A 26,594-nucleotide genomic window follows, 5' to 3' on the forward strand; every position below is an offset into this window, starting at 1 on the left:
TCTATTTTTATTTTTGTTGATTTGTTTTTGAAATGAGTTTTACTATGTAGCCCAAGCATGAATTTATGATCCGAGTGCCTTAGCCTTAGTAGCTTGGATTATGCCACACCACCTGACTATTAATAATATTTTAAAGCTAAAAAATCAAAATTGCCTTTTTTGAAGTAAGTTTACAATTTAGTCTTTACTTAATTCCTTCTTTTTTGAACAGCCTGTGTTTTCATTTCTAAATTTTATATTTGAAAATAACTGAGAAATGTTAATTTTTTTTAAATTCATAGACAAAGATGGTTAAGGAAAGGTGTCAGAAAAAGTCCTTTCAAGATAGTCTTGAAGACATTAAGAAGCGAATGAAAGAGAAAAGGAATAAAAACTTGGCAGAGATTGGCAAACGCAAGTCCTTTATTGTTGCACCATGCCAAGTACCCAGTAAGAGATTTCTGTGATGTCTTTTTATAGCGTTCTTATTTTGTGTGTTAGTGTGGCATTTGTATGTGTAGTGTGCATTCTTCTGTGTGTGGGGGGTGGGGGGTGGGGGGGGTGCTGGAGGAGCCCTGCTATTACTCTCTGTTCTATTCCCCTGCGAAGGGTCTCTTACTGAACCAGAAACTAGACTGGCAGCCAGTCAAGCCCCAGAGATCCTCCTATCTCCACACCCTCCAACGCCTTACCTTCCTTCCTGCCACCCCCCACCCCCCCAGTGATATGGTTACCTGTGTGCATGGCCACACCTGGCTCTTTATATGGGCTCTGGGGATTTGAACTCTGAGCCTCATTGGTTGCTTAGCAAGCATGCCTATCCATTGAGCCATCTATCTCTCCAGCCCATTTTACCTTCTAGGTTTAATTGAAATTTTTATCTTATAGCTAACACTTCTACACTGCTGAAAAATTACCAAGATAATAACAGGTTGTTAGTTTTGGCTTTGGAAAATGAAAAATCCAAAGTGAGAGAAGCCCAAGATATCATCCTACAGCTGAGAAGAGAATGTTACTACCTTGCATGTCAGCTATATACTGTGAAACAGAAGCTAACTTCCCAACAAAGTGAAGAAACTGATCAGGTATGTTCATTACAAAACTTTTCTAGGCAGTTTTGCTGTATGAAGTGCAGCTTTATAAGACTTTATATGGAAAGTATTCTAAGTTCTCTTTGGAGAATCACTTTTTAAAAAATAATTTATTACATTTATTTATTCAGGTGTGTGTGTGTGTGTGTGTGTGTGTGTGTGTGTGTGTGTGTGTGTGTGAAGTTTAAAGGACAACTTTCAGGTGTTATATAGACATGTGACATACATATGTGTACCCTCACATATAATATGTACATAGTAGACAGTGCAGAAAAATAATTGCCTTTCTAGCAGGTACTATTTCTTCTTGGGTGTCGTGCACACCTGTGATCTTGTGATTCCAGAATTCCAAATGCTAAGTTAGAAAGACTCAAAGTTAAAGGCGAATCTGAGCTATACAGTGAGTCCTTATCTCTGAAAGAGATTTTTTAACATTTAGATTACATTTTAAAGATTGTTTTCCTTCAACATTTTAAGTCCTTTTTTCCTCTTATTCCGTCACTTTACTAGAGGCTGCCTATTGGCATCTGAATCTCCCTGTTTTCCAGTGTTTTTAAATAACAATTCTTTTTGTTTTTAATCATATGTGTCTGTGTGTATCTGGGCATATGTATGTTAGTGTGGATGACATAGAGGCCAGAGGCGTTAGATCCTCCTGGAGCTGTAGTTACAGATAGTTTTAGGCCCCTTGAAATGGGTGCTGGGAACCAGACCTGGGTTCTTCCAAAGAGCACCACACACTCTTACTGCTGAGGCAGATCTCCAGCCCCCTACTTTCCAGGGTGTTTGCTGAAATTATAAGAACTAATATTTAGTGGCTACTCAGTGGCATAAACCCCAAACAGTAGGGAGAAAATTCTATTATTGTAGGCCCTTTAATGCCTACTGTCAATGTTTTTCAGTTAAGTATGTTGTTACTAGTTACTGATATGTTCTTAGCATTTAAAAGAAAGCATTTGTTTGTTTTTTTCTGTCATATTATCTATGTGTGTCACTTGTTCTGAACCACTCTATACTTGTTTTTCATTGTTCAAGGTTGATTTCTCAGTAGTAGAGAGCTTAAAGTGCTTTTTCATCTGTATGTTTGTTTGTTTGTGATAAAGTCTTGATAAGTAGTCCAGCCTGGCCCCAAACTCACAGAGATACACTTGCCTCAGCCATACAAGTGCTAGGGTTAAAATGTGTGGGCCACCATGCTCAGCTTAAGATGTTTTAGATGTTTTAGTATAAGAAGGTTTTCTTGCCAGGTGGTGGTGGTGCACACCTTTAATCCAGCACTTGGGAGGCAGAAGCAGGTGGATCTTTGTGAGTTCGAGGCTAGCCTGGACTACAGATTGAGTTCCAGGAAAGGCGCAAAGCTACACAGAGAAACCCTGTCTCAAAAAACAAAAAACAAACAAACAAACAAAAAAGTTTTTCTTGGCTGGGTCTGTAGCTTAAGGGAAGAACACTTGTCCAGAATGCATAAGGTCCTGAGTTCATTCATCCCCAATGCTGCAAAATTAATTGTGGGAAAAAAAAGTGAAGATTTGGAGCCAGAGACACTGGGTAAAGATGTTAGTCACTTGTTGATGAAAGCTTGGCTAACTGAGTCCAATCATTGGGACCCACATAACTTGCTCACTAACATTTCCTAGTAGTTCCTGTGTTTTATAGTCTTTTTTTTTTTTTCCGAGACAGGGTTTCTCTGTGTAGTTTTGGTGCCTGTCCTGGATCTCGCTCTGTAGACCAGGCTGGCCTCGAACTCATAGAGATCCACCTGCCTCTGCCTCCCGAGTGCTGGAATTAAAGGCGTGCGCCTCCACCACCCGGCAAATCCTTGTATTTTTAAGATTTATTTTTAATTATGTATGTGGAGGGGGTTATATACATGAGTGCAGGTGCCCATAGAGCTCAGAGGCTTCAGATCAGGCAGTTATGAGCCAACCAATATGGGGGCTGCAGACCAAGCAGTGAGTGCTTGGCTCCTAGCCACTGAGCTCTCTCTAGCCCTATAATTAATCTTTTCAATTATATTGCTACTATACAACTAAATATTCTTTTCTCTTTTATCTTGAATAATGAATGTTACTACTTTCAAAGTTAGCTATTTGATATCAAATTAAAAACTTTCTTTCATAAGAGCTCATTTTCATCAGCAGTTTTATCCTGTTTGTTATTAAATCAATGTATGTTGAGTTAGGATCCCACCCCACCCAAGCCGGATGTTCCACAAACGCCTGAAACTCCAGCTGGAAGGGATCTGTTGCCCTTTCTGGCCACATGTGTATACATTCAACAGATACATGCACATATGGAATAAATAAAAAAAATGTAAAATAAAAATAAAACCACGCCGGGCGGTGGTGGCGCACGCCTTTAATCCCAGCACTCGGGAGGCAGAGCCAGGCGGATCTCTGTGAGTTCGAGGCCAGCCTGGGCTACCAAGTGAGCTCCAGGAAAGGCGCAAAGCTACACAGAGAAACCCTGTCTCGAAAAACCAAAAAAAAAAAAAAAAAAAAAAAAAATAAAACCAGTATGTGTTCATTAAATTCAAAAGTCAATTAAATTTGATTAGGAACTCTTCTTCTTAGTGTCCCATCTGCGACTCACTTTTCTAACAGAAACGTGCAAACCTGCTATGTGTGCTTGTACTTTCCCTATTTTCTCCTGCTCTGGTTAAAAGCTCTCCCCCACCACCCCGCCCCTCAGCATCATATCTCATCTCACCTTCATGAGAATGTGGATCCTCAGTATCTGTTTTCCTCCCTGTCTCTCTATTGGATTAGTACAGCTAGCTGTAGTGTCTATAGTTATCTACCTATCTATCTATCTATCTATCTATCTATCTATCTATCTATCTATCTATCTATCTAGATGAAACCACCCCTGGTCACGTTTCCATCCCTTTGTTTCCCCCTCACAACACAACTTAAAAAAAAAAAAAAAAAAACAGAGAAAGAAAAAAAAAGCCAGATGTGGTGTTCACACCTTTAATCCCTCTATCTCTGTGAGTTCAAGGCCAGCCTGGTTTGTATAGTAAAACCCTGTCTCATTTAAACTATTTACATAGCTTCTGTCCTTTCCCTTCTCTATTGCTATGTCAAGATCACCAAAGCTTGCATGCTGCCAGGTTTGGTTTGCCCTTGTTTTGTTTGTTTTTTGAGACAGGGTTTCTCTGTATTTTTGGAGCCTGTCCTGGAACTCACTCTGTAGACCAGTGTGGCCTTGAACTCAGAAATCTGCCTACCTCTGCCTCCCGAATGCTGGGATTAAAAATATGTGCCACCACTACCCAGCTTGCCCTTGTTTCTTAACTTTGCAGTGATATTCAAGAGAAGTCTCTTTACTTGAAAACATTGATCTCTTAATTTTCTCGACATCATACCCACCCTAAGTTTTCTTCCTACTTCCTTGCTGTTCCATGTTAGTCTCCTGTGTTGGCAGCTTCTTTATTGGTGAATACCAGTTGCCCTAGACAGATGTGAAATCCCCCCATGGTTATATAATTGTCTTCTGGTGACTTTCAAATTTGTATATCAAAGCTTAAACAAAGATGCAAATATATATTCTTAGAACTACTACTTGATTTTAGAAAGCATCTCAAACAGATTTTATATAAAGCACAACTCCTCACTTTCCAATTCTCAAGTATATTGTGTACTTCTGCCTTCTTCCATAATTCTTTTTCTATTTATTTACTTATTTATTTTTGTTGTGGTTTGGGTTATGGTCTCTATATAGCCCAAGCTAGCCCAGAACTCAGTCTGAAACCTGGCTAGCATCTCATTGATTTTCCTCCTGCCTCAGCACCAGAGTGCTGAGATAAATACCCTGCTGTGCCCAGATCTTTCTCCAGTTAACTGCTACTCATCTCAGTAAAGTAGCCTGCTCACTCATTCATTCCAGCCAAACCTACTCCGTTATCTCCCCCATCTTCAATCCTTGCACATGGTTGGAATTTTCTTTCCAAGTGTTCTCATCTGCTAAGTGTTAAGAATGATGGAACCCTTGACAGAAACTCCATGGCAGGTTGCTTAACTCTGAATATACCATAGACTCCTTGGATTATGCGTGTTTTAGTAATGGGGCCACCCCATAGGCTTTACCATCACAGCCACAGCCCCTGTCCTACCTAGTTTCATATCTTTATTTGCTGTGATGACCTACTTTTTCCACTCTAGATCCCTCTCAAGCCATGCTTTGTGTTGGCCAGACTGATCTTTTTACTCCCTTACTTAATATTTAAGTGAGTTTACATCACACTTAGACTAATGTTTCCATCACAGTCATTGCTCTCAAGGCTCTTTGCTAGCTGGCTAGTGTATGCACACTTCCTGCATTCTCAATTCCTGTGTTTCAACTATATTGGCCTATTCTCTTAAACACAGCTATGACTTTTCCTGTTTCACAACTTTTGTATTTGCTGTTTACACTGCTTTTTCTTCCTCCTGCTCAATAGCTGATTAGTTCTTATATTTCAGATCAGAGTCACTGTGTAATAGAGCTCTCCAGCTTAGTTGCTCTCGATTCACTCTGATTGCCTTCATAGCACTTTTAATTGTGTGGAAATCAGACACATGTCTCTCTCTTCATTGGGAGGAGGGGCACATGTGCTACCACAGTGTGCATGTAAAGATCGAGAACAGCTTTCAGGTGCTGATTCTTTCCTTCCACCATGGGTTCCACAGATCCAGGGGAGATTGAGGCTTGCATGGCAAGGGATCTTACCTGTGAGCTATCTTGGTAGACCCTTTTTAAAATTTCTTTCTATACACTAGAATGTAAGCTTTAAGAGGCAGAGTGGGATGTATACTAGAATATAACCTCTTAGAAGGAAGTATATTATATATACTAGAATATAAGATTTAAGAGGCAGTGTGTGATAAAGACTAGAATGTAAGCTATAAGAGAGCAGTGGCAGTGTGTGATGTTTCAGCTCCTGGAATCCTAGCTCCTGAAACTGCATGGCAGTGCTGTAGACTGTCAGCAAATGTATATTATTGTTGCAGGCATATATGTTTATTTAGCAATACATTCATAATGCAGAATGCATATACATACTTCATAGCAGTAAATGATTATAATAGTATTTTCTTTTGATTTAATATATTAACAGAACCAGAAAGGATGTCCCTCAGAAGTGGTCTCCAGTAGTGACAACACCATCGGGGACTTGTCTGTGAAGACCTTACAGTTAGTGCCAAGTTCATTATTATTTTTATTACTACTGATCCATTTGTAAAAGGAAATTGACATCATTTGTGTTTACAGTCTGAGGCTTTTTCTACTGGGAGTATACTTAAGAGAATTTAATATTAAAATACTGTTGTATGTGGAACATTAGAACTTTCTTTTTCTACTGTTTAGTTGTTTTAATGACTAAGAGAAACTCACCAAGGATTTTAACTTTTCTTTCAGTCAGGTTTATTTATTTATTTATTATTGTTATTTTTAATGTCATGTTTTCATTCTGGTAAGGCATCATTATTAAAACTAATATTTTTTTCCAGGCCTAAAATCTGTCTAATTTATCAGGAGAGGGGGGTGTGAACTATCACATTTTAATACCTCTGTTTGATTGATCAGTTCTGATCCAGATGCCCTCTTTCCCTTCTCTTTGATTATGTATGTTTTAAGTTCTTTCATGAACTATTGGGATTTAATTATATATACCAAAATACCCAGCTCCTTTTCATTAAAATTTTTTTCATGCAATATATTTTGATCATTTACCCCTGCCCCAACTCCTAGGTCCTCCCTCTCAATCAACTTTATGTTCATTCTCTCAAGAGAGGGAAAAAAAAAAAAAACAAGAAATGCAAAAATGAAAATCAGAACAGTCAAAAGACCAATAAGACAAAAAAAATGCCCAAACAAAGCAAAATAAGAAGTCTACAGAAATACCACTGAGTCTGTTTGGTGTTGGCCAACTACTCCTGAGCATGGAGCCTGACTTGGAGTGTAGTTGATATACCCAGTGAAACTTCATTGGAGAAAATTGATTTTCTCTTTGCCAGCATGAACTATCCAGCTCTTAATTACACAATTTAGTGAGTTTGACTTAACATATATAGCTATAGATCCAAAACTTGGGAGGCAGATGTGGGAGAAGAATCATTCAAAGATTGCCTGGGCTACATGGCTAAGCCTTGGCTTGTAAAAAACCAAAAACCTAGAAAGGCTACAGAAAATGGTTTCACTCTGCCTAGATCTCAGCCTTGGCAGTGCTGGTACTGAGTTGCGACTGCCGTGTGCAATGATGTTGCAGTTTCTTGGCCTCTTGGCCTGCACCACTGTGCCAGGAGCCACTCCTTCCCCAGCTGTGAGGACAAACAGTGCTTCCAGATCTTGGCAGTTAGCCTCAAGAGTGCACTTACTGCCATAGACAGTGCTTTGTAGTCCTCTCACGTGTCCCTTTCTTTCAGAAGGGGCCATAAATATTATAACTTTCTAGCCCCACAGGTCACTATTAACCTTCAGTAGTTTTAAAACGGTTGGATTTTAAGATCTGACAAATGAAGTTAGATGAGGTGAGGTAATCAGATTTTTATTACAGTTCAAAATAATCAGTACCTCCCTCTACTCTATTATCAAACCTATATTTTATTTTTTATAACATAAAGTGAAAAACTTTTGCCGACGTCTGTGGTGCACACCTTTAATCCAACACTTGGGAGGCAGAGCCAGGCGGATCTCTGTGAATTTGAGAGGACAGCTAGGACTGCTTCACCAAGAAACCCTGTCTCGGGGAAAAAAAAAAAAAAGAAGAAGAAAAAAAGTGGAAAACTTTTACAAAGATAAAAATTGCAAATTGTCAATAACAGGTTTTGAGTGGAAGAAAACTTTGTTAATGAAGCAAGAAAAGAATGCAAGTTTTAAAGAAAACAAAGGGAGCAGGAGAATCTATAGTTGGTACCATTAAAGCATGGCTCACCACCAAATGATAGCCCCCCGTAGTGATATCAGGTCCTGAAGAGCTGAGTGACCAAACTTCATTTTTAAAAACTTTGAGGCAGTTTGGATTGACTGTTCCTTCTGTGATGTGAGGTTAGATTAAAGACCAGACCTCATGTAAGCAGCATTTGGTTTTCTGAGATAAGGAACAAAGTATGTGGATTTGGACTGGAATTGTAAAATGATATAACAAGCTTATAGCCTGGGAAAATAGTGAATTTGGGGTTTTCTTTTTACATAATTGCTAAGATTTCTGTTTTTCATTGTTTTTCTTTAAGGCAAATTGCTCTTGAAGAAAATGATTGGCTATTCCAAACCAAAGGTAAGTTGGGTAGAAAATCAAAAAATATTGATCATTGTGAATAAGTAACCTAATGAAATTTTTTTTATTTTCTTCCTTTTTAACTTTCAAGTCTGCCTGTTTTTCTGCTCAGAGTAACTTTAATTTACATAGACTGATAGAGGAATAAAAAATCCATCCAAAGCATGAGTGGTAGCTTATACCTGTATTCCCAGCACTCAGGAGGATGAGTGTCCTAGTTAGGGTTACTATTACTGTGATGAAACACCATGAGCAAAAGCAGTTTGGGGATGAAAGGGTTTATTTCATTCACAGTTCCATGTTCATCATCAAACACAGGGCAGGAACTCAAACAGGGCAGGAGCTGATGCAGAGGCCATGGAGGAGTGCTGCTTACTGGCTTGCTCCTTATAGCTTGCTCAGCCTGCTTTCTCATTGAACCCAGGACCCAGGGATGGCCACACACACAATGGTTGGGCCCTCACACATGAAGCACTAATTAAGAAAATGCCCTCCCACACAACCCAAGTCAGAAGCTCATTTTTTAATAAAAGGGGGACCTGCAGGGCCCTGGCCCCCGTTTTGGGTAACTGTTGCCTTGCTTGCGGCCCTTGACCTTGATATCCTCCCAATGCTAATTCCCTTCCAGGTTCCACCCTCCTGAATGCTTAAGGGGAGTTCCTTGTCTGTGTATCCTGAATAATGGGCATTAACAGCTTAGATGCAAGATTGTAAACATCAGTAGCAAACTTCTGCCCTCTGGGGTCCTCCCATTGTGCTGTAAGCCTGTATTTAGGACCTACCCCCTTCAAGAAACGACATTCAACATTTAAAATTAATAATTGAATGAATACTGCGAATGTAATCTATGAATAACACAAATGTGATTAATATCATGAGTGTAATTTAAAAAATAAATTAAAAAAAAATGAGGAAAAAAAAAAAGAAAATGCCCTACATGCTTACAGCATGATCTTCTGGAGGCATTTTTCAGTTGAGGCTCCCTCCTCTCAGCTGACTCTGGCTTGTGTCAAGATGACATAAAACTAGCCAGCACAGTGAGGCAGTGGAGTCAAGAGTTCAAGGCCATCAGAGTACATAGCTGAGACCCTATCAGGAAAAATAATAGCAACATACCTATTCATTGTGCCAAGACTATAAGGAGAAATTCTGGTTGTATCTGTAGTTGCAGTCAACTGCTATATGCTATAGCATTTTACATAGATTGTCTTAGTTAACCCTGTTGTAGCCTAGGAATGTAATCCATTTTCTGTAGCCTCAGAGAAAGTAAAGCATCTTACCAGAAGTGATTGAGAAGGAACTTTGACACCCAGGACCGTACTTTTTTGTACTAGGCTTCACAAAATGGATGGAATTTGAGTTAGCAAAACCAGGTGAAATCCCTGCTTTCCCTATAAATACAGATGATATTTATCTGAAAGGCCTACCTAACAATTATCCAAATCTTAGTCACTTTCAAAAAATAATTTTTTTTTAACAACATACATTTTTTAATTTTTTTTTTTTTTTTTTTTTTTTTTGATTTTTCGAGACAGGGTTTCTCTGTGTAGCTTTGCGCCTTTCCTGGAACTCGCTTTGGAGACCAGACTGGCCTCGAACTCACAGAGATCCGCCTGCCTCTGCCTCCCGAGTGCTGGGATTAAAGGCCGCCCGGCATCAAAAAATAATTTAACTTATACTTTCATAGTATATTTTCTCACTTCAGAATTTGAAGTTCTCTTCTTCTCTGTGCTCACAGATTAAACAGAGAGGCTATTCCTTTTTCTTTAAACATTTGAGCCAGAGGCACATAAAACCCTCTTATATACATAATTAGTATGTATTTGCTTATGTTGAGGGGGGGTTGTTTTGTTTTTTGAGACAAAGTCTCATATATGTAGACCTGGCTTTGAACTCAGAGATCCTTTGCCTTCTGAGTGCTGGGATTAAAGGCTGACACCAGACTTCAGTTCTTGTGTTATTCTGAGACAGTGTCTCAGGCAGTCCTAGAGCTATGTGCCACATGCTGGACCTTGCTTGATCCTCTTGCATCTGCCTCCCAAGTATGAGTTACCACACGTGACTTTTCATTCCCACAGTATTTTTAAATGCTGATGTAAGCTGTTGGTTATTCAATGATGAGTAAATAGATGGCATTATTGAGCTTTCTCAATTTGTTTCTATGTTTTATTTACTTATAGTAAATACAGGGAAACTAATGAATAATTACTGTAACTTCTAATGTTCTTGGAATGCAAATTTCTGAAGCATAATACTGTTTCCCTAATTTGTTTCTTAAATGTTCAGAACCAAGTCCTACTGTTTCTCCAGACACACTGGGGAGTAATTTTGATTCAGGTAAAGTCAAGTCTACTAATGATGTCATACCTAGAACTGTGTCTTTCCGTCGCCACTTAAAGAAAGATTTTAATAATGTAAGTTGCTCCACTGCTTTGGAGGATTGTGAATCCAGTCATTGGGTGAGACAGTCTTTGGAAGTTAGAAGAAGTGGATGTAGAGACCCAACTGTAACTCTGCACAAACTTGAAAATGTAGAACAAAATGTTTGTCTGTGGAACAAGGACCAAATTAACTTATCCCCTAAACTGACGTGCCCAGAAAAGAATGCTAAAACAAAAGAAGTCATTTTACCATCTAAACCTGAACAAATGAAAAGTATGCATAAATGTGCACGTAAAAGAAGAGCCAACCAGAGATGCAAATCAAAACCCTCATTGAGGTATAAGGGCAACAAAAGCAAAGATAAGCAGACTTTACACCCCACAAAATTGAATGGGTCTATTAGTTCCAGCGATGCTTATGATTTTAATCTCGAAGAGTGTGTTCACCTCTCCCCTTTCCGACAAAAAATGAGCAATGGCTGCAGTGGAGAAATCAACAGCAGGGACTTGGAAGAGAGTGCTTTTGAACTGAGTGCCTCTGAGGATGAGTCTGATGACCTCTACCTGCCTCCTCACAAGCACTTGCAAGACCACACCAGAGAGTCAGACACAATCACCAGGCCTCGGCCTAAAAGAGGACTCCAGTACACGGATGAAAAAGACAGAGAGAGGGCGCCACCAACCAGAGCTACTACCGGTAAGCAGTGCTTATTTGCCTGGGTTTTGTATGTTTCTGCTAACTGGTTGCCCCTGATGCTTATGTATTGTTAGATACTGTACCTGCCATCTGTTACTCTGGGGGAGTCTAGATACTTCCCATCTGTGTTCTCTGTATGGGAAGTATAGACTGGTTAAATAGTAGGGGCAGAAAATGGAAACATGGCTGTGTTATTCTGACTTAGAAGCAAATAGGACTCTTACAGGATTATTACTTCTCAAAGTCTGATTCCTGTCAATAGAGGAGACTTGAGCAGGGTGAGGAGAGGACAGATTGTGGTTGGATTGAATTAAAAGATCTTCTTTACGCTTGTGATCACCTGGAAAATGAAAAACACAACAACAACAACAAAAACCTCTCATTTTAATGGACTTGCTATATATTTAATTTAACAGGAACCATGGCTTACTTTTCTAGTTGAAGGTGAGTTTATGAGAGCAAGAAGTTCTTTTCTCATTTGCTGAAAACTTTAGCTCAGAAACCCTGCTTTTATTTTATCAAAAATGGTCAGTATTAGTCATCAGCCTGCACCTATTCACAAAGACTCCTTTGGGAGTTTGATTCCTGTGGCAATAGCTCCATGCTGTCAGGGTCAGAGTGTTGTCACATTCTAACAGCTCAGTCAGCATGCTTGATTTGCTTAACTTGGGATATTAAAGCCTGAAACAATGAATCAATTTCCTAGTTGAACAGCTGGACAGTGTAGCTTGCAAGAATCTATTTTTAAACTATGTATGATGGGTATTCCCTCTGCTTTCAGTAGCTGTTTCTCTTTTTCTTAATAAATCTGTTTGCTCTACTCTAAACAAAAATATTTTAATGACAGAATAAATTGAGCAGGATTGGCAAACTGTTGATAATTAATTGAAATTGAGTAACATGGAGCTTAAATGAACTCTTGTTACTACTTTTCTTGTTCTTTTGAAAACAATGTTTCAAAAAGAACAAACACAAACACTGAAATAGTTTGACCCCAGACTTCCACCAGCAGCATTGCATGAAAACAGTGATAATAACAAGTTTTGTCCTGTCCCTTGAGTTAGAATTGGATTATTTTTATAAGTTCCCCTAGGAGTTTATAAACACTTATGGTTTGGGACGCATTCTAGAATATAACAGCTGGTCTAATCCTGTTGCTTGGAGATAGTCTACACTATTAATACAGGATGGTTGTATATATTTATGGTGACAGGAGAGTACTCTATACTTAAAAAACTGTTGGAGAAGATTGTCTTTCCGTGTTCTCACTATACATAGGTACTTTCCTCCCAATATAGATGTAGATGAGAGCTAGAGGACCTAGGTGTTTATGGTGGAAGAGATACCTGGATCTCAGGGATAGAGGGACCAGATGTTTCTGGTGTTGGAGACATCTGATTTTTGTAACATTAGAACCAGTGGGAACACATTATATCCTGGACTTCACGGACTGATTGAAAGTTCTTGTATGTTTAATGGAATGAATTGAAGGACCTTTGTAGTCAGTGGGCCTCCAACAGTATTACAACTTTGGTGTTGAATGACACTGGAGCCTTGATGATTCTAAGTATTAAAGTGTGACTAAAATGCAATTTCATACTTTAAACCAACTCATAACATCTAAGCTATTGGGGGAAAAGGTTAAGTTTTAGTAAACATTTCTGTTGTAGCCAGCAGTTCTTTATATCTGCCATAGTTTTTACATTATCTGGCTTGAAAGGAAGAAAAAGCAAGAGCAAGTTTTTAAAACATAGATCATGAAGTGCCAGGTATTTTGTGTATTTAAAATACATAATTGACCATAGCTTTATTTCTGTGGTTTTTAATTCCTTGGATGGATATTTAATAAACACTGTACTATAGGTATCCCACCCAAGAATCAAGAGTCACCTGGTCGTAGCCTAAAGGATGTCACCAATATCCTGCTGCACCCTGTAGTGAAAATCAGGAAACTTTCTCTGTCTCCAAAAAGGAATGAAGACAGCCCGGCAGTGCCTCTGCCTAAGCGCAGGTGCACCACCATCACAAACTATAAAGAGCCGACCCTCGCTTCGTAAGTACTGTGTGGACTCATCTATAACAACTCTTATGGGAGGGCTGAAGAAGGACTTTAGTCATGAATGGATCATATTTGAGGATTAAGACTGGCATATTTTTAGGATAATCCTGTGCTGAATTAATGCTGATCTATTTATAATCCTGCCTAAAATTTCTTTTTTACCTACAGGAAACTAAGAAGAGGGGACCCTTTCACAGACTTGTGTTTCTTAAATTCTCCTATTTTCAAGCAGAAAAAGGATATGAGACGTCCTAAAAGAAGTACAAAGCAAACACAGTAACTCCTTTTGTTGGATGCTGTTGAAGATGATCCTTCTCTTTTACCCAGTAGATTCCGTGAGACAGTGTGCAGTGGGCAGAACCATCCCTTATCAGGATATCCCTTGGATCTATACTTTGTAATTGTGTGAATTGCTACCAACATCTAAAATTTCTCTAGCATCTTTACTTTTTTCCTTAAGCAGGGGGAATTACAGAGTTGACAAGAAGTAAAGATAGGATATAAATCTTTCATAAATCCTTGACATCACAGTAAGACATACCGTAAGTTGCTGAGAATCCCTTATTCTACTGTCATACTGGTTCTTTGGGTGAAACATATATGGAATCATGATAAAGAGAACTGATGGTTTTGGTTCTGGGACAAGATAACTGTTGTGAACTCTCGGTGTGTGCAACATCATTCTTCAGAATCAACATGTCATGTACCTCAGGCTAACTCTTCATGTTGTCAGAAGTTCACAAGTATAAAGATGTGAATAGTAAGGGTTTCTGGTTTTGATTTATGTACAAAATGTAAATAGTCCAGTTCAGAAAGTTGAACGTCTATGGGTGTGTATAAATTTCCTTAAATTTAAATCACTATAAGTGGTCCATTTTTTAAGAACAATGAAGTCTGGCCATGCATATTGGTGGCCATTATGTTTTCTTTCTGCTCTTAACTGTCAAGTCATCTTGATTATCTTCCTCTCTGGCCTTTACCACTCCCACCTTAGCTGTTTCCTCTTCTGTTGTCCCTGTCAACTTTTACCTCCCTTCACATTGGATTTGTCTTATCAAGTCTTCCCACCTGCAGCTAACATTAGGCCCCAAATCAAGACATTTCAATTTGAGGCTCAGCAGTAGAACACTTGCTTCATATGGGTAAGGCCCAGGAATAAACCCCACTGCAAACAATAGATTTCTAAAATTTCTCAGAAGGGCTTTCTAGTGTTCATCTCAGACGTTACCCACATCTCCATGAATTCCTGCATTTCCCTTCAGTCACACTAGCAGCTCTTCTCGTCACTAATGTGCATCCCACTCTCCCATCACAGGTTTATTTTTCCAGCCACTCTTTTTTTCAGTGCTGAAGACAGAACCCAGGGCCCTGTATGTGATAGGCACAGCCACAGCAGTGTACAACCACTCTGTTTATCTTTGTAATATCATTGTACCTTGAGAGTGACAGTTTTAGCTAAGAATATATACAAGTAAAAGTCCAGTTTTGTTTCAATGGGCCTCACATGGACGTGATTACTATAGTGCAGCGTACCCAGAGGTAGACTGTATTCTGATCAACACTGAGCAAGCTGGCATGTGGACCATGTTTTATACAAGCTAAGTATAGATGTAACTGTCTTACTAAATAAGAAACACAGAGCTAATACAGAGATGAAAGCCAAGAGGTCAGAGCAATAGCTAAGAGCTAAAAACCTTACCCTTCACTGTCACTGTTGTCCTACCTCTCCGAAAGAGACCTACTTCCTGTGTGTTTGTGCTTTTTATTGACTTTCTATTCTGCCTTCTCATTGGTTGTAAACCCAACCACATGACCTCCTCGTCACTGCCCGTCTGTACAGACCTCCAGGTCTTCTATGGTTGGTATTGAGATTAAAGGCGTGTGTCTCCATGCTGGCTGTATCCCTTGAACACAGAGATAAACTCTGCCTCCCAAGAGCTGGGATTAAAGGCGTGCGCCACTAACGCCCGGCTCTGCTATGGCTTGCTATGTATGAGCTCTGACCCCCAGGCAACTTTATTTATTAACATACAAATACAACAGTGACAGTGAAGGATAAGGTTTTTAGCTCTTAGCTATTGCTCTGACCTCTTGGCTTTCATCTCTGTATTGGCTCTGTGTTTCTTATTTAATAAAAACGTTACATCTACAGCTAAGTTTAGTTTTTATGTATTTAAAAAGTTGAAAACAAATATTTGGATTAAATTTTGCTACTTGGTCTACAGAACCCAAGATATTTATTTCCTGGCCCTTTTTCAAAAAATTTTTCATAGCCTGGTGTGATGGTGCATACCTGTAATCTCAGTACTATACAGGCTGAGGCAAGAGGATCCTGTTTTAGACCAGCTGTGCTACATGATCTCAAAAAGCAAAAAAAAATATTTTTCTACTTCCTTCTGTAAACATCTGAATGTTTACTTCAAAGATTTTTGTGTCTTATGTCAACCTGATCTACACTCCATGCCGGTCACTATTATCTTTCCAATTTTAGTATGTGTGCTGCCAAAGCGAGCACCAGTCATTTATCTTAAAACTGCTATGAGACTTTCAGTCTTTTTCATGTTTCTGTATTCTTGGTGTAGTGTTTATTCATAGGCTGTTAAGGGTTTTGTGTCAACATTTTTATCTGATATGCACTGTATTATATATATTGTATATTACGATTTATAATTGACTTTGGAGTTTGAAACTTACCATGTTGGTAGATAAAGGTTATTTTTGTTGTACAACATCTTAGTAATAAACCAGACTTAATGCCTCTTTTGAGAAATAGCCAGTTGCCACTTTCTTGTTATTTTAAAAATTACAGCTGCAATTAATAGTCTTTAGCTCTCCAGGGCCTTCTGTAAAGGCCAGGCCCCTCATCAGGATGTTTCATGATCCTCTAACACATCAGCTTACACCCCAGCCTCACATTAATGTCTTACTTCTGAATTCCTTGGTGTTCTATTCCTTCTCCAATAATAGTCTTAAAAGCTAGCATTTAACTGTCCTCGTTTTATTACAATGTAAAAGGTATGAAGAGGAGCAATTCTAGCTGGGAATGGTGGTGCACGCCTTTAATCCCAGCACTCGGGAAGCAGAGGGAAGTGAATCTCTGTGAGTTTGAGGCCAGGTACAGAGCAAGTTCCAGGACAGCCAGGGCTACACAGAGAAACTGTCTCGAAAAACAAAAAATAAAAAATAAAAAAAGAAGAAAGAAAAGGAGCAATTCTACAAGGTGGTACATGTAACAAATAGATGAAGCAAAATATATTCTGGCTTTATGTTTCTAGAAAAGATGGCGAGTTGTGGCTTGATGGAAGATTCGTTAGGTGTTCTACAACCACATGACAACCCTCATTAGCTCTTGGTATCAAATCCTGTTCAGTAATTGATCAATAAAGAGTATCTGCCAGAGATGTAGAGTGGTAGAGCATGTGTGAGACTCTTGGCTTCAATACCCAACACCACACCAAAAAAGTAAAACTAATATGGAGAAATGTAAAATAAATGAGTGAATGAGTAAATGAATGAATAAGCAACTGAGACCTGGAGAGGAATGGAGACAATGACTACTAGACTCAAGCCAGTGAAATGGCTCATTAACAGCACTTGCCAGCAAGACTAATTAAGTTTGATCCATAGAACCCATATGGTAGAAGGAGAGGACCAACTCTACAAAGTTGTCCTCTGGCACATACAAAATAAATATTAAAAAAAAAAAAAAAAAAAAAACATTCACAAGGAGCCAGTCTTGGTGGTTCAGTTCATGTCTTAATCCTAGTATTCAGAAGCATGAACCAGGAGGATCTAACTTTGGGGCCAGCTTATACCACAAAATACAGTTCTGTCTCAAAGATAGGTATGATAGGAATTCTAACCACACCCCCACGGTCGCATGCCCTGCCCTGTGGAACATTTAGTCATTTCCGTCTAGTCATTCCCAGTCATACATTCTACTTAACCCTTGCCCCATGGCTGCATGGTCACATGACCACGCGGGTGTGACCACATGATCTATGCGCATGCGTGGAGTAGCCACGTGGGCCTATGTGCACAGGTGCGAACTTGCCGTTAAAAGGCAGGCTCCATGTTCCCCCGCCCCCTTTTCACACGTGTCCTTCCACAGGCCTGATCACATCTATCCCTTTCTCCTTGTCTTAATAAAACTCGTTAGTGGATTCTGTCATGTTTTATAACTTTTCCTCGCAGGGTAAAAGCGCCGCTAGAAACCATCATTGGTACTATGCACAACAGCCACTCTCGGGCACTTTGTGCCTGGAAACCTGTACCCAGGGAGTCTGCTCCATCCATGACAGCCCACTGTCCATTTGCCTGGCCGTGGGATCCAACACACAACACTGGCTACTTCGACTTGGTGAGTCCCCCACTTTTCAGCCAGCATACATAGTCTCCTGGATCCATGGGGATGACCATTGAATGTCTGGCACTCCACTAGTGTTCTTAAGACTGGAGGTACCCCCTGACCATGGTCTTCACTGGCTACAGTCGGTCCCTATCACAAGCTAAAATTTCTAGCCATCTCCCACATCTGCAGTTTGAGATAATTCTCGAAGTCGGACCCCTGTCTTCAGGTGTGTCTTCAGGCTGTGTAAGGTCGACACATTTTTCTGGCTTGATGAAGCAGTAAGTGCTGTCAGACTCCCGGGGAGTCTTTGCCTTCACATGCCTTAGGCCCCTGCCTTACGTCTGACTAGTCCTTTGGTGGTTTGTGCCTGGTACAGATCCATCTTTGGACTTAGGGACGTCTGGGGCCTTGGCTTGGGATCACGTTTGGTTTTTTATTTTTTTTGTTTTTTGCCTCTTTGCTGCAGACATGGGAAATAAGGCTTCCAATCCCATCAGTCCCATCTCTCCCCTAGGATGTCTTCTGGAAGCTTTAAAACTTCTCAGCTCAATGCCTTGCTTAAAGATTCCTAAGCTTATCCATCTCTGTACTAAGAGATAGCCTAAATATGCCTTAGAAAACAAAAAAATGGCCGCCTTAGACCCTGATATTTTATGGGAATTATCTAACTTCTGCCAGCTAACAGGCAAATAAAAAGAGTTGCCCTACATTATAGCTTTTTTTCTATGTAAGTTCTAAGCCATCCCTTCTGGACTCCTTCTCTCCTGCTCATATGCTCTTAGCTATGCAACCTGAACCTGAGGATTCTCTGACTCTAAAACCTCTAGCTCTAGATCCTACAAATGAACCTCTGCCTATCCGACCTTCCGCTCCCACTCCTGCTCCCAGGGTGCCTGTCCCTTTGGCTCCTCCTCTGGCTTCCTCCTCCTCTTCAACAGCAGCCATTTCCAAAGGCCCAGCTCTGGCTCCAACCTTTATGCCTCCTGCTACCCGCTCTCAGACTGCTAAAGGGTCTGACCCTAGACATTCAAACCCACCAACCATACTCTCTTTGTGAGAGATGGCCAGAGTGGATGGACTGGTTAAAGTCCATGTCCCATTGTCTCTCACAGAACTCTCTCAGATAGAAAAGAAACTGGGTTCTTATACCTCTAATTCTGCTTCCTTTATTAAACAGTTTCAATATACCACTCAATCTTATAGTCTCACCTTTCATGACATATATATGATACTTGCTAATAATCTACTTCCTGAGGAGCGCAGGCGGGTTTGGGAGCAGGCTAGGACGCATGCCGATGAGGTTCACCAAACTAACCCTGCACACCCTCTAGGGGCTGAGGCAGTTCCTGATCAGGACCCACGTTGGGATTATAACACCCAGGGTGGGTCTCTACCCAGGGATAGGTTTATTACCTGTCTCTGGGCAGGCCTCTGTAAGGCTTCCCTAAAACCAGTAAACTATGAAAAACTAAAAATGATAATTCAAGATAAGGACAAAAATCTGTCTCATTTCTTAGAACAGCTCACTAAGGCCCTCCTTCAATACACTAGCCTAGATCCTGAAAGCCCAAAGGGCAGGCAGCTCCTAATGACCCACTTTGTCTCACAGAGATTCCTCGACATAAGGGCAAAACTTAAACACTTGGAGAAAGGCCCTCTAACCCCACAGAGGGTCAGAGTTAGCGGTGACATTTAAGGTGTACCATGGAAGAGATGAAAAAGCCCAAAAAAGAAACTGCCAGATGCTGGCCCATGCTGTCCATCCGGCTCCCCCAAAGCTGGGTCCCTGTTTCAAGTGCAGGAAAGATGGCCACTGGGCCAGGGCTTGGGGCACCTATAGGGCCTTGCCCAAAATGTTGTCAAAAGGGTCACTGGTCAGCTGACTGTCCTAATGCACCTAGCAGCATAGGAATGCCAGATGAAGACCACCCTCCAGCTGACTGTCTAGGCTTTGATTTCAGTGATGAATGACGCTGCCTGGGTCTCCCCCCCCCCCCCAGCCATTCCCATCTCACGCAGGGTAGCAATAATAATATCTGGGCATGGCATCTCCTTCCTTCTGGACACCAGAGCTACCTATTCTGTCCTGAGACAGTTTGGGGGCCCTACTTCTCCTCGTTTACCTATTGTCTAGGTTAGGGGACAGCCTTATCTACCTCACCAGACCCCACCACTTAGTTGTATTTTCAGGGGCATCCCTCTCACACACACATTCTTAGTGGTGCCAAACCTGCCCTGTGCCTCTAATGGGAAGGGATTTTCTAGCTAAGGTAGGAGTGTCCATTCATTTGCTCCACACATTCGCCTCACCCCAGACTTGCCAGCAGCTCCTCTTCTTCTCCTAGCCACCCACTGTACTAACTCTATCAGTTCCTTTCCCTTGCCAGCCTCTCAGGTGTACCCAAAAGTCTGGGACACCCAGAACCCTTCTATCGCTAAGCACCATCAGCCTATTACTATCCAGTTATAGGACCCTATTAGGTATATTACCCAAGCTCAGTACCCTCTCTCACTCCAGAGCCTAAGAGGACTTAAGCCTGACCTTCTCGGGGAAAAAGCTGCTCCACCCAACCTCTTTGCCTTTTAATATCCCCATACTTGCAGTTAAAATGTCTAATGGAACCTATTGCCTAGTTCAAGACCTCCGGCTCATCAATTCTGCAGTGGTCCCTCTCCATCCAGTAGTGCCTAACCCTTATACTCTCCTGTCCACTGTCCCTTCAGGAACCTATCACTTCTCAGTTCTAGATCTCAAGGATGCCTTCTTTTCTATTCCTCTCAGCCCTCAGTCTCAAAATATCTTTGCTTTCACCTGGACTGACCCCGACACTCATCAGTCCACACAGTTGACCTGGAGACTGTTCTGCCACAAGGATTCAGAGACAGTCCACACCTATTTGGTCAAGCTCTGGCCTCTGACCTGCTTTCTCTGTCTCCCCCTGGCTCTAAACTAATATAGTATGTAGATGATATTTTACTCTGTAGCCCGTCCTTACAGGTTAGCCAAACTAATACCTCTGCTCTCCTAAATTTATCCAGCCGAGGTTACAGGGTATCCCCTTCTAAAGCTCAGCTGTCAACTCACCAGGTCACCTATTTGGGTCTAACCATTACTCCAACCCACAAGGCTAATATTGTAGATAGAAAGCACCTAATAAAGTCTCTTTCAGTCCCCTCTACTAAACAGGAGATTCTGTCTTTCCTAAGAATAGCTGGGGGCTGGAGAGATGGCTCAGCGGTTAAGAGCACTGGCCTGAGTTCAATTCCCAGCAACCACATGGTGGCTCCCAACCATCTGTAATGAGATCTGGCGCCCTCTTCTGGCCTGGAGGCAGATGACTGTATACAAAATAAATCTTTAAAATAAAAAAGAATAGCTGGCTTCCTACAGTCTTGGGTTCCGTCTTTCTCTCTCCTTGCTCACCCCTTATATGAGGCAGCTCAGGGTTCCCCACACGAGCCCCTCCTTTACCCTGTTACTAAACCTTTCCAGAAGCTCCAACAGGCTCTTCTCCAGGCCCCAGGGCTTCACCTCCCAGACCTAAGCTGTCCCTTCTCCCTCTATATAGCAAAGGAGGGAGAATTTGCCCTGGGAACCCTAGGGCATCAGCTATGACCCTACTTTGCACCTGTAGCATACCTGTCAAAGAAGCTAGACCTTACCTTATTCAGGAATCAAAGAAGCTAAACTTTGGATCACCTCTTACTGTCTTCTCTCACCATAACCTGTCCCATCTCTTAACTTATAAAGGCTTACAAACTTTACCTCCTTCCTGGGTTCATTCTCTCCAGGTGGCATTACTGAAAGATGCCACACTTAATTTCCAGACCTGTCCACCCCTTAATATTTCAAGCCTCCTCCCTCAACCTAATGCTGATTATTCTCCTTCTCATTCCTGCTCTGAAACCTTAGAGGAATTGTTACTCACCCTTCACACATATAGGAGGGCACATTGCCTCAGGCTACTTATACCTGGTACACAGATGGCAGCTCCTTTTCACATGTGGGAACCCATAAAGCAGGCTATGCAATAGTGTCCGATACTGAGGTAAATAGAAGCACAGACATTGCCTGCACACATCATTAATCAACAGGCTGAGTTGATAACTCTCACCTATGCCTTTTAATTGACACAAGGACAATCCCTAAATGTTTATACACACTCCAAATATGCTTTTCATGTCCTCCTGTCCCACGCTGCTATTTGGAGAGAGCATGGCCTCCTTACAGCAAAAGGGGGATCCATATCTAACTCAGGCCAAATAATGGCCATGCTAAAGGCTTCCCACTTCCCCAAGGCTATAGGAATTGTCCACCACCGGTCTCATCAGATCAATAGCTCCAACATTTCTAAGGGAAACAACTGGGCTGACTAGGCAGCCAGAACAGCAGCCCTCCAGGGCCATTTCCCATCCCACCCACAGGGAATCCATACAGTGCAGCTCACACCCTCACAGGGAACCCCTGACACTAGACAAATTCTGTTCTATCTACACCAGCTCTTTCATCCTAATAGTCTTGCTCTGTCTCAATTTGTAAAAGCCCACCTCTGAGGACTTACAGTTCTTAAGAACTATTACTGCCTCTTGTGAGATTTGCCAAAAAAAACAGATCCCAATACCAAGTACAGGAGTCAGCCTTTTCCCATCCACCAGACTAGAGGGACTGACTGGCAGCTCAATTTTACCCATATCCCAACCACCGTCAGGAAAATTAAATATCTCCTTGTGATGGTGGGCTTATTTTCAAATTGGGTGGAGGCATACCCTGTTCCTAATAAGTGGGCTCAGACAGTTGCAGATCTCCTTCTCTAAGAAATTATTCCTTGGTTTGGGATTCCTGCTTCTCTTCAGTCTGACAATGGTCCGGAGTTCACCTCTCAGGTTTCCCAAACACTAGCTAAGCCTCTTAACATTCCTTGGCATTTTTATATCCCATACCATCCTCAGTCCTCAGGAAAGGTGAAGCGTACCAACCGGTCTTTAAAAATCTATTCTTACTAAGATGTCACAGGAACTTCACCTCAACTGGGTAAGATTGTTGCCTCTAGTTCTTTTCAGGCTCAGGGTTCTTCCTAAAAAGCCTCCTTCAATTTCTCCGTTTGAACTAATGTATGGAAGGACGGTTCTAACACCAGGTCTTCTATCCAACCCTTCAACTATTCCAGACAGCCTATTAACCCCCCTGCTATGTCACCTAAGGTCTATCCTGTGGAACTTCACAGAACATTCTTTACCTCAACCATGTGATAGTCCTTGCCCACCCCCAATCCATATTGGGGACCAGGTTCTTCTTTCCTCTCCAGGCCAGCACCCTTCACCCCTCCCCCCTAAGTGGCAGGGACCCTTCAATATAATTCTTGTAACCCCCACAGCTGCTAAACTTGAGGGCTTCCCTCACTGGGTCCATCTGTCTTATCTGAAACCTTTTATCTCACCTCCATCCCAGAAAAATCTCCCTTCGTATACAGCAACACAGACAGGGCCCTGTTCTCTCAAGCTCCAGATGACATTACGATCCTTGGCCTTGTCACCGAATCCAGAGGAACGAGGTATCACCCCATAAGCTCTTCCTTTCCTAATTAGGGCCACCACAGAGCCAGAGGCAAAAGTACCATCAGACATATCCAGGCAGTAAGGAAAAAACAAACAAAAAACAGTAATAATCAAAAGGTATTTACACCCCCAGAGCCAAAAGTGTCTGGGCTCTGCAAAAACAGACACTAATGTAACAGTGTATCGCTGTTGAATTCTCTCAACAATTGACCACCTGTATCTCCTGATTGCTAAACTAATAAAAGAAACAGGTGCCTTGAATAAACTACCTCTAATAAAGCTTATCTCAGGTAAAAACTAAGCAGAGTAATAGACACTACAATGTTCACTAATTTTCTTATGGCTGCTTCTTAACATGTTCAATTTTTTTCCCCAAGCTCCAGAAACCAGTTTAAATCCATCTGGACAGGCTGGATCTACTTCAGATAAGTGCCAACTCCCCTGGTCTGGGAACACTCCAAAGAAAATAAAAATAATAATGATTCTTTTTTCCTAAGCCTTTTCTGTCTCACCAGTATCCTGTCAGCCAAAGAGTTCTGAACCAGAAAGGATGGACAACTCCAGGGCAGCGGACAACAGACAGCCCACCATCCTAGGACTTCAGACGCTCCCTTCCCTATCCCTCCCAAGGGCCAACCTAGAACTGGAGGTACAGATAGTTGTAAACCTCATCTTGGTGCTGGGAATTGAATCTGAGCCCTCTAGAAGAGCAGCCAGTGAGCCATCTCTTCAGCCCTGAGGCTTAGTTTTAAATGCCAACTTGTCACAACCTAGAATCATCTGAGGGCCTCAGTTGAGGACTCTTCTAGAGGGCTCAGATGTATCCAACCCAGTTCTAGGGGATTTGATGCCTCCCTTGCCTTTGTGCATGCACATGGTTCACAGACATACATGCAGACCAAACACACAAAAATCTCAAAAAAACAGTATAAAGCCATCACACTATAAAATTCATCTTTACTTCTTTATACAAACAGTAATGCTGGTTTTTCCCCGCCAGTCTTCATCAGAACTTATGTTTGTAGTATGTACCGAAGGAGAACATATGTGCTACAGGAGCCCTAACACCCATCTCTTCCCTCCTGCCACCATACACCCTATCCACCCTCTGCACAGGGATGCAAAAACAGACACAGATTTCTTCTTGAAGCCACTGTGGTAGTACACATCTCTAATCCTAGCCCTTGGGACCTGAGGCAGAAAGACTGAGTTTTAGGCCAGGTTAATGAAGTCTATGTCAAAAATGTGAATTAATTCTCAAGCAATCTAAATGTTCCAACAGATGAAAAACAATGTCAAACCAATTTCCATACCTTAAATAAAACCTTGCAATGATTTCAGTATTCCAGAGTCAACAGATTCTTTTTTCTTTTGGGCATTTTTATTTGCCTAGGAGACTCTGACTAAGATCCAAAGCTCAGAACAACATGGAAAGCCAAGGCCTGCAACAAGTCTTTAGAAACTCTTAAGTGAAGGGCATCAGCTTCTAAACCATTGCAGATTGTCAACCTGTCCACAGTACCCTCAATCTAATCTTTTATCTGCTTCTTAGCTTCTTGTAACTTGAAATTCCATTTGAAGGAAAATGTGAAAAACTCAAGTCATTTCAATACTTTGTTCTAATAAATGTAGCCATTTTAGCTTTTTTTTTTTTTTTTTTTTTTTTTTTTTTTTTTTTTTTTTTTTGGTTTAATTGGTTTGTTTTATTTTGTTTTGTTTTGAGACAGGGTCTCTATGTAACCCTGGCTGTCCTGGAACTCTATATAGACTAGGCTGCTCTGAAACTTACAGAGATCTGTCTACCTCTGCCTCCCAAGCACTGAGATTAAAGGCCTGCACCACTACACCTGGTGTAAATGTAGCTATTTTCAATTATTAGCTGAGTAATCAAAGCATTGAGTTGTTAGGGGTGCATCCAGTGAAGGCACTTGCTGCCAAGGCTGGCAACTAGAGTTCACAACCCAGATCTTAGACTCACACACATACAAAATAAATAATCTTTAGGGAAATGATTCAGACGGTAAATAATTTGCCATGCAAAGGATGAGGGGTTGAGTTTGGATTCGCCATCCCTACCCCTGTGCTGGAAACAGGGATGCAGTTGGGTACCTGGAGTTGGCTCATTGGTTAACCCATCTAGCCTAATTGGTAAGCCTAAATTCAGGCTCTAGGTACCCTGCCTCAAGATATAAGACAGAGAGTTATTAAAAAAGACACCCATCACCTTCTGGCCTACACACACACACACACACACACACACACACACACACAAAATGAATAAATGCACAAAAAATGGAGATTTCTAAACTATATATAAGAGAAGTTAGCTCATGTGGGGGAGGGCATGCAGCATTAATCCCCCCACCCCCAATGCACATCATCCACTCCTTACTTAGAAGAGACTCAACTAAGCATACTTGTAGGTTGGACATGTGTTGACATGACCAACTGCCCCCCCTCCCTCACTGGCACTGGTGGAGATGAACCCAGGGTTGTGAACAAGATAGGTAATGCACACCTCCCTCCTACTTGTGCTTCTGCCAAATTTGCCTTTCACACCGTTGCTTTTCATACTACAGAGAGCTTAAAGGCCAAAGCCCTGCTCCTGGCTGAGGAAGTCATCGAACATGACAGCTACTACTGGGCGCTCACACCCAGACAGGATACAATTCCTAGAGAGAGTTTTGAGGGTGGGAGATGTTTTAAAATACAGATATAAAGTGAAAATGATGTGAAATATTTTTTTTATTTCTAACAGTACTTCTGTGAATGAATTTTTCTTCAGTGGTGGTGTTTTAGTGAGTGACACAAAAGACAGAGAAGTGTCTTCCTGATACTCCAGCAGACTGGATGTTTTTTAAATTTTACTTTTTGGTGTGTGTGTGTGTGTGTGTGTGTGTGTGTGTGTGTGTGTTGGCACATGAGCATGGGTATCTATGGAGAACAGAGAGTTCCATCAAATCTCAAGCTGGAATTACAGGCAATTAATTACGAGCCATTAGATGTCGGTGCTTGGAATCAACCTTATGACCTCTGGAAAAACGGAAGGTGCTCTTAACCTTCTCTCATTTATAAAAATTCCTACAACTGCAGCAATTCTAGACATGTTCACAAAAACTTAAGAGCTAAGGATTAAGGGTACAATCAATGTCCATACCAGCCAGCTGACACATTGTCCTGTTAACCTCAGACTATTAGTTGAACAAAACATAACACCAGACA

General features: G+C 41.2%; 1 protein-coding gene across 1 annotated transcript in view; it reads left to right on the forward strand.

Annotated features, from left to right (window-relative positions):
- The window catches only part of Sgo1 (shugoshin 1), a 15,627-nt gene extending 1,307 nt beyond the window's left edge, over positions 1-14,320 (forward strand). Inside the window, exons 2-8 of the mRNA XM_006995331.4 lie at positions 282-429; positions 868-1,064; positions 6,169-6,245; positions 8,285-8,328; positions 10,615-11,406; positions 13,270-13,459; positions 13,634-14,320. Of these exons, the coding sequence (XP_006995393.3) occupies positions 288-429; positions 868-1,064; positions 6,169-6,245; positions 8,285-8,328; positions 10,615-11,406; positions 13,270-13,459; positions 13,634-13,745 (1,554 nt within the window). The 5' untranslated portion in view covers positions 282-287 and the 3' untranslated portion in view covers positions 13,746-14,320. The remainder of the gene's footprint in view (positions 1-281; positions 430-867; positions 1,065-6,168; positions 6,246-8,284; positions 8,329-10,614; positions 11,407-13,269; positions 13,460-13,633) is intronic.
- The last annotated feature ends 12,274 nt before the right edge of the window (positions 14,321-26,594 follow it).

The sequence above is a fragment of the Peromyscus maniculatus genome, chromosome 21 (genome assembly GCF_049852395.1).
Source record: "Peromyscus maniculatus bairdii isolate BWxNUB_F1_BW_parent chromosome 21, HU_Pman_BW_mat_3.1, whole genome shotgun sequence".
Lineage (NCBI taxonomy): Eukaryota > Metazoa > Chordata > Mammalia > Rodentia > Cricetidae > Peromyscus > Peromyscus maniculatus.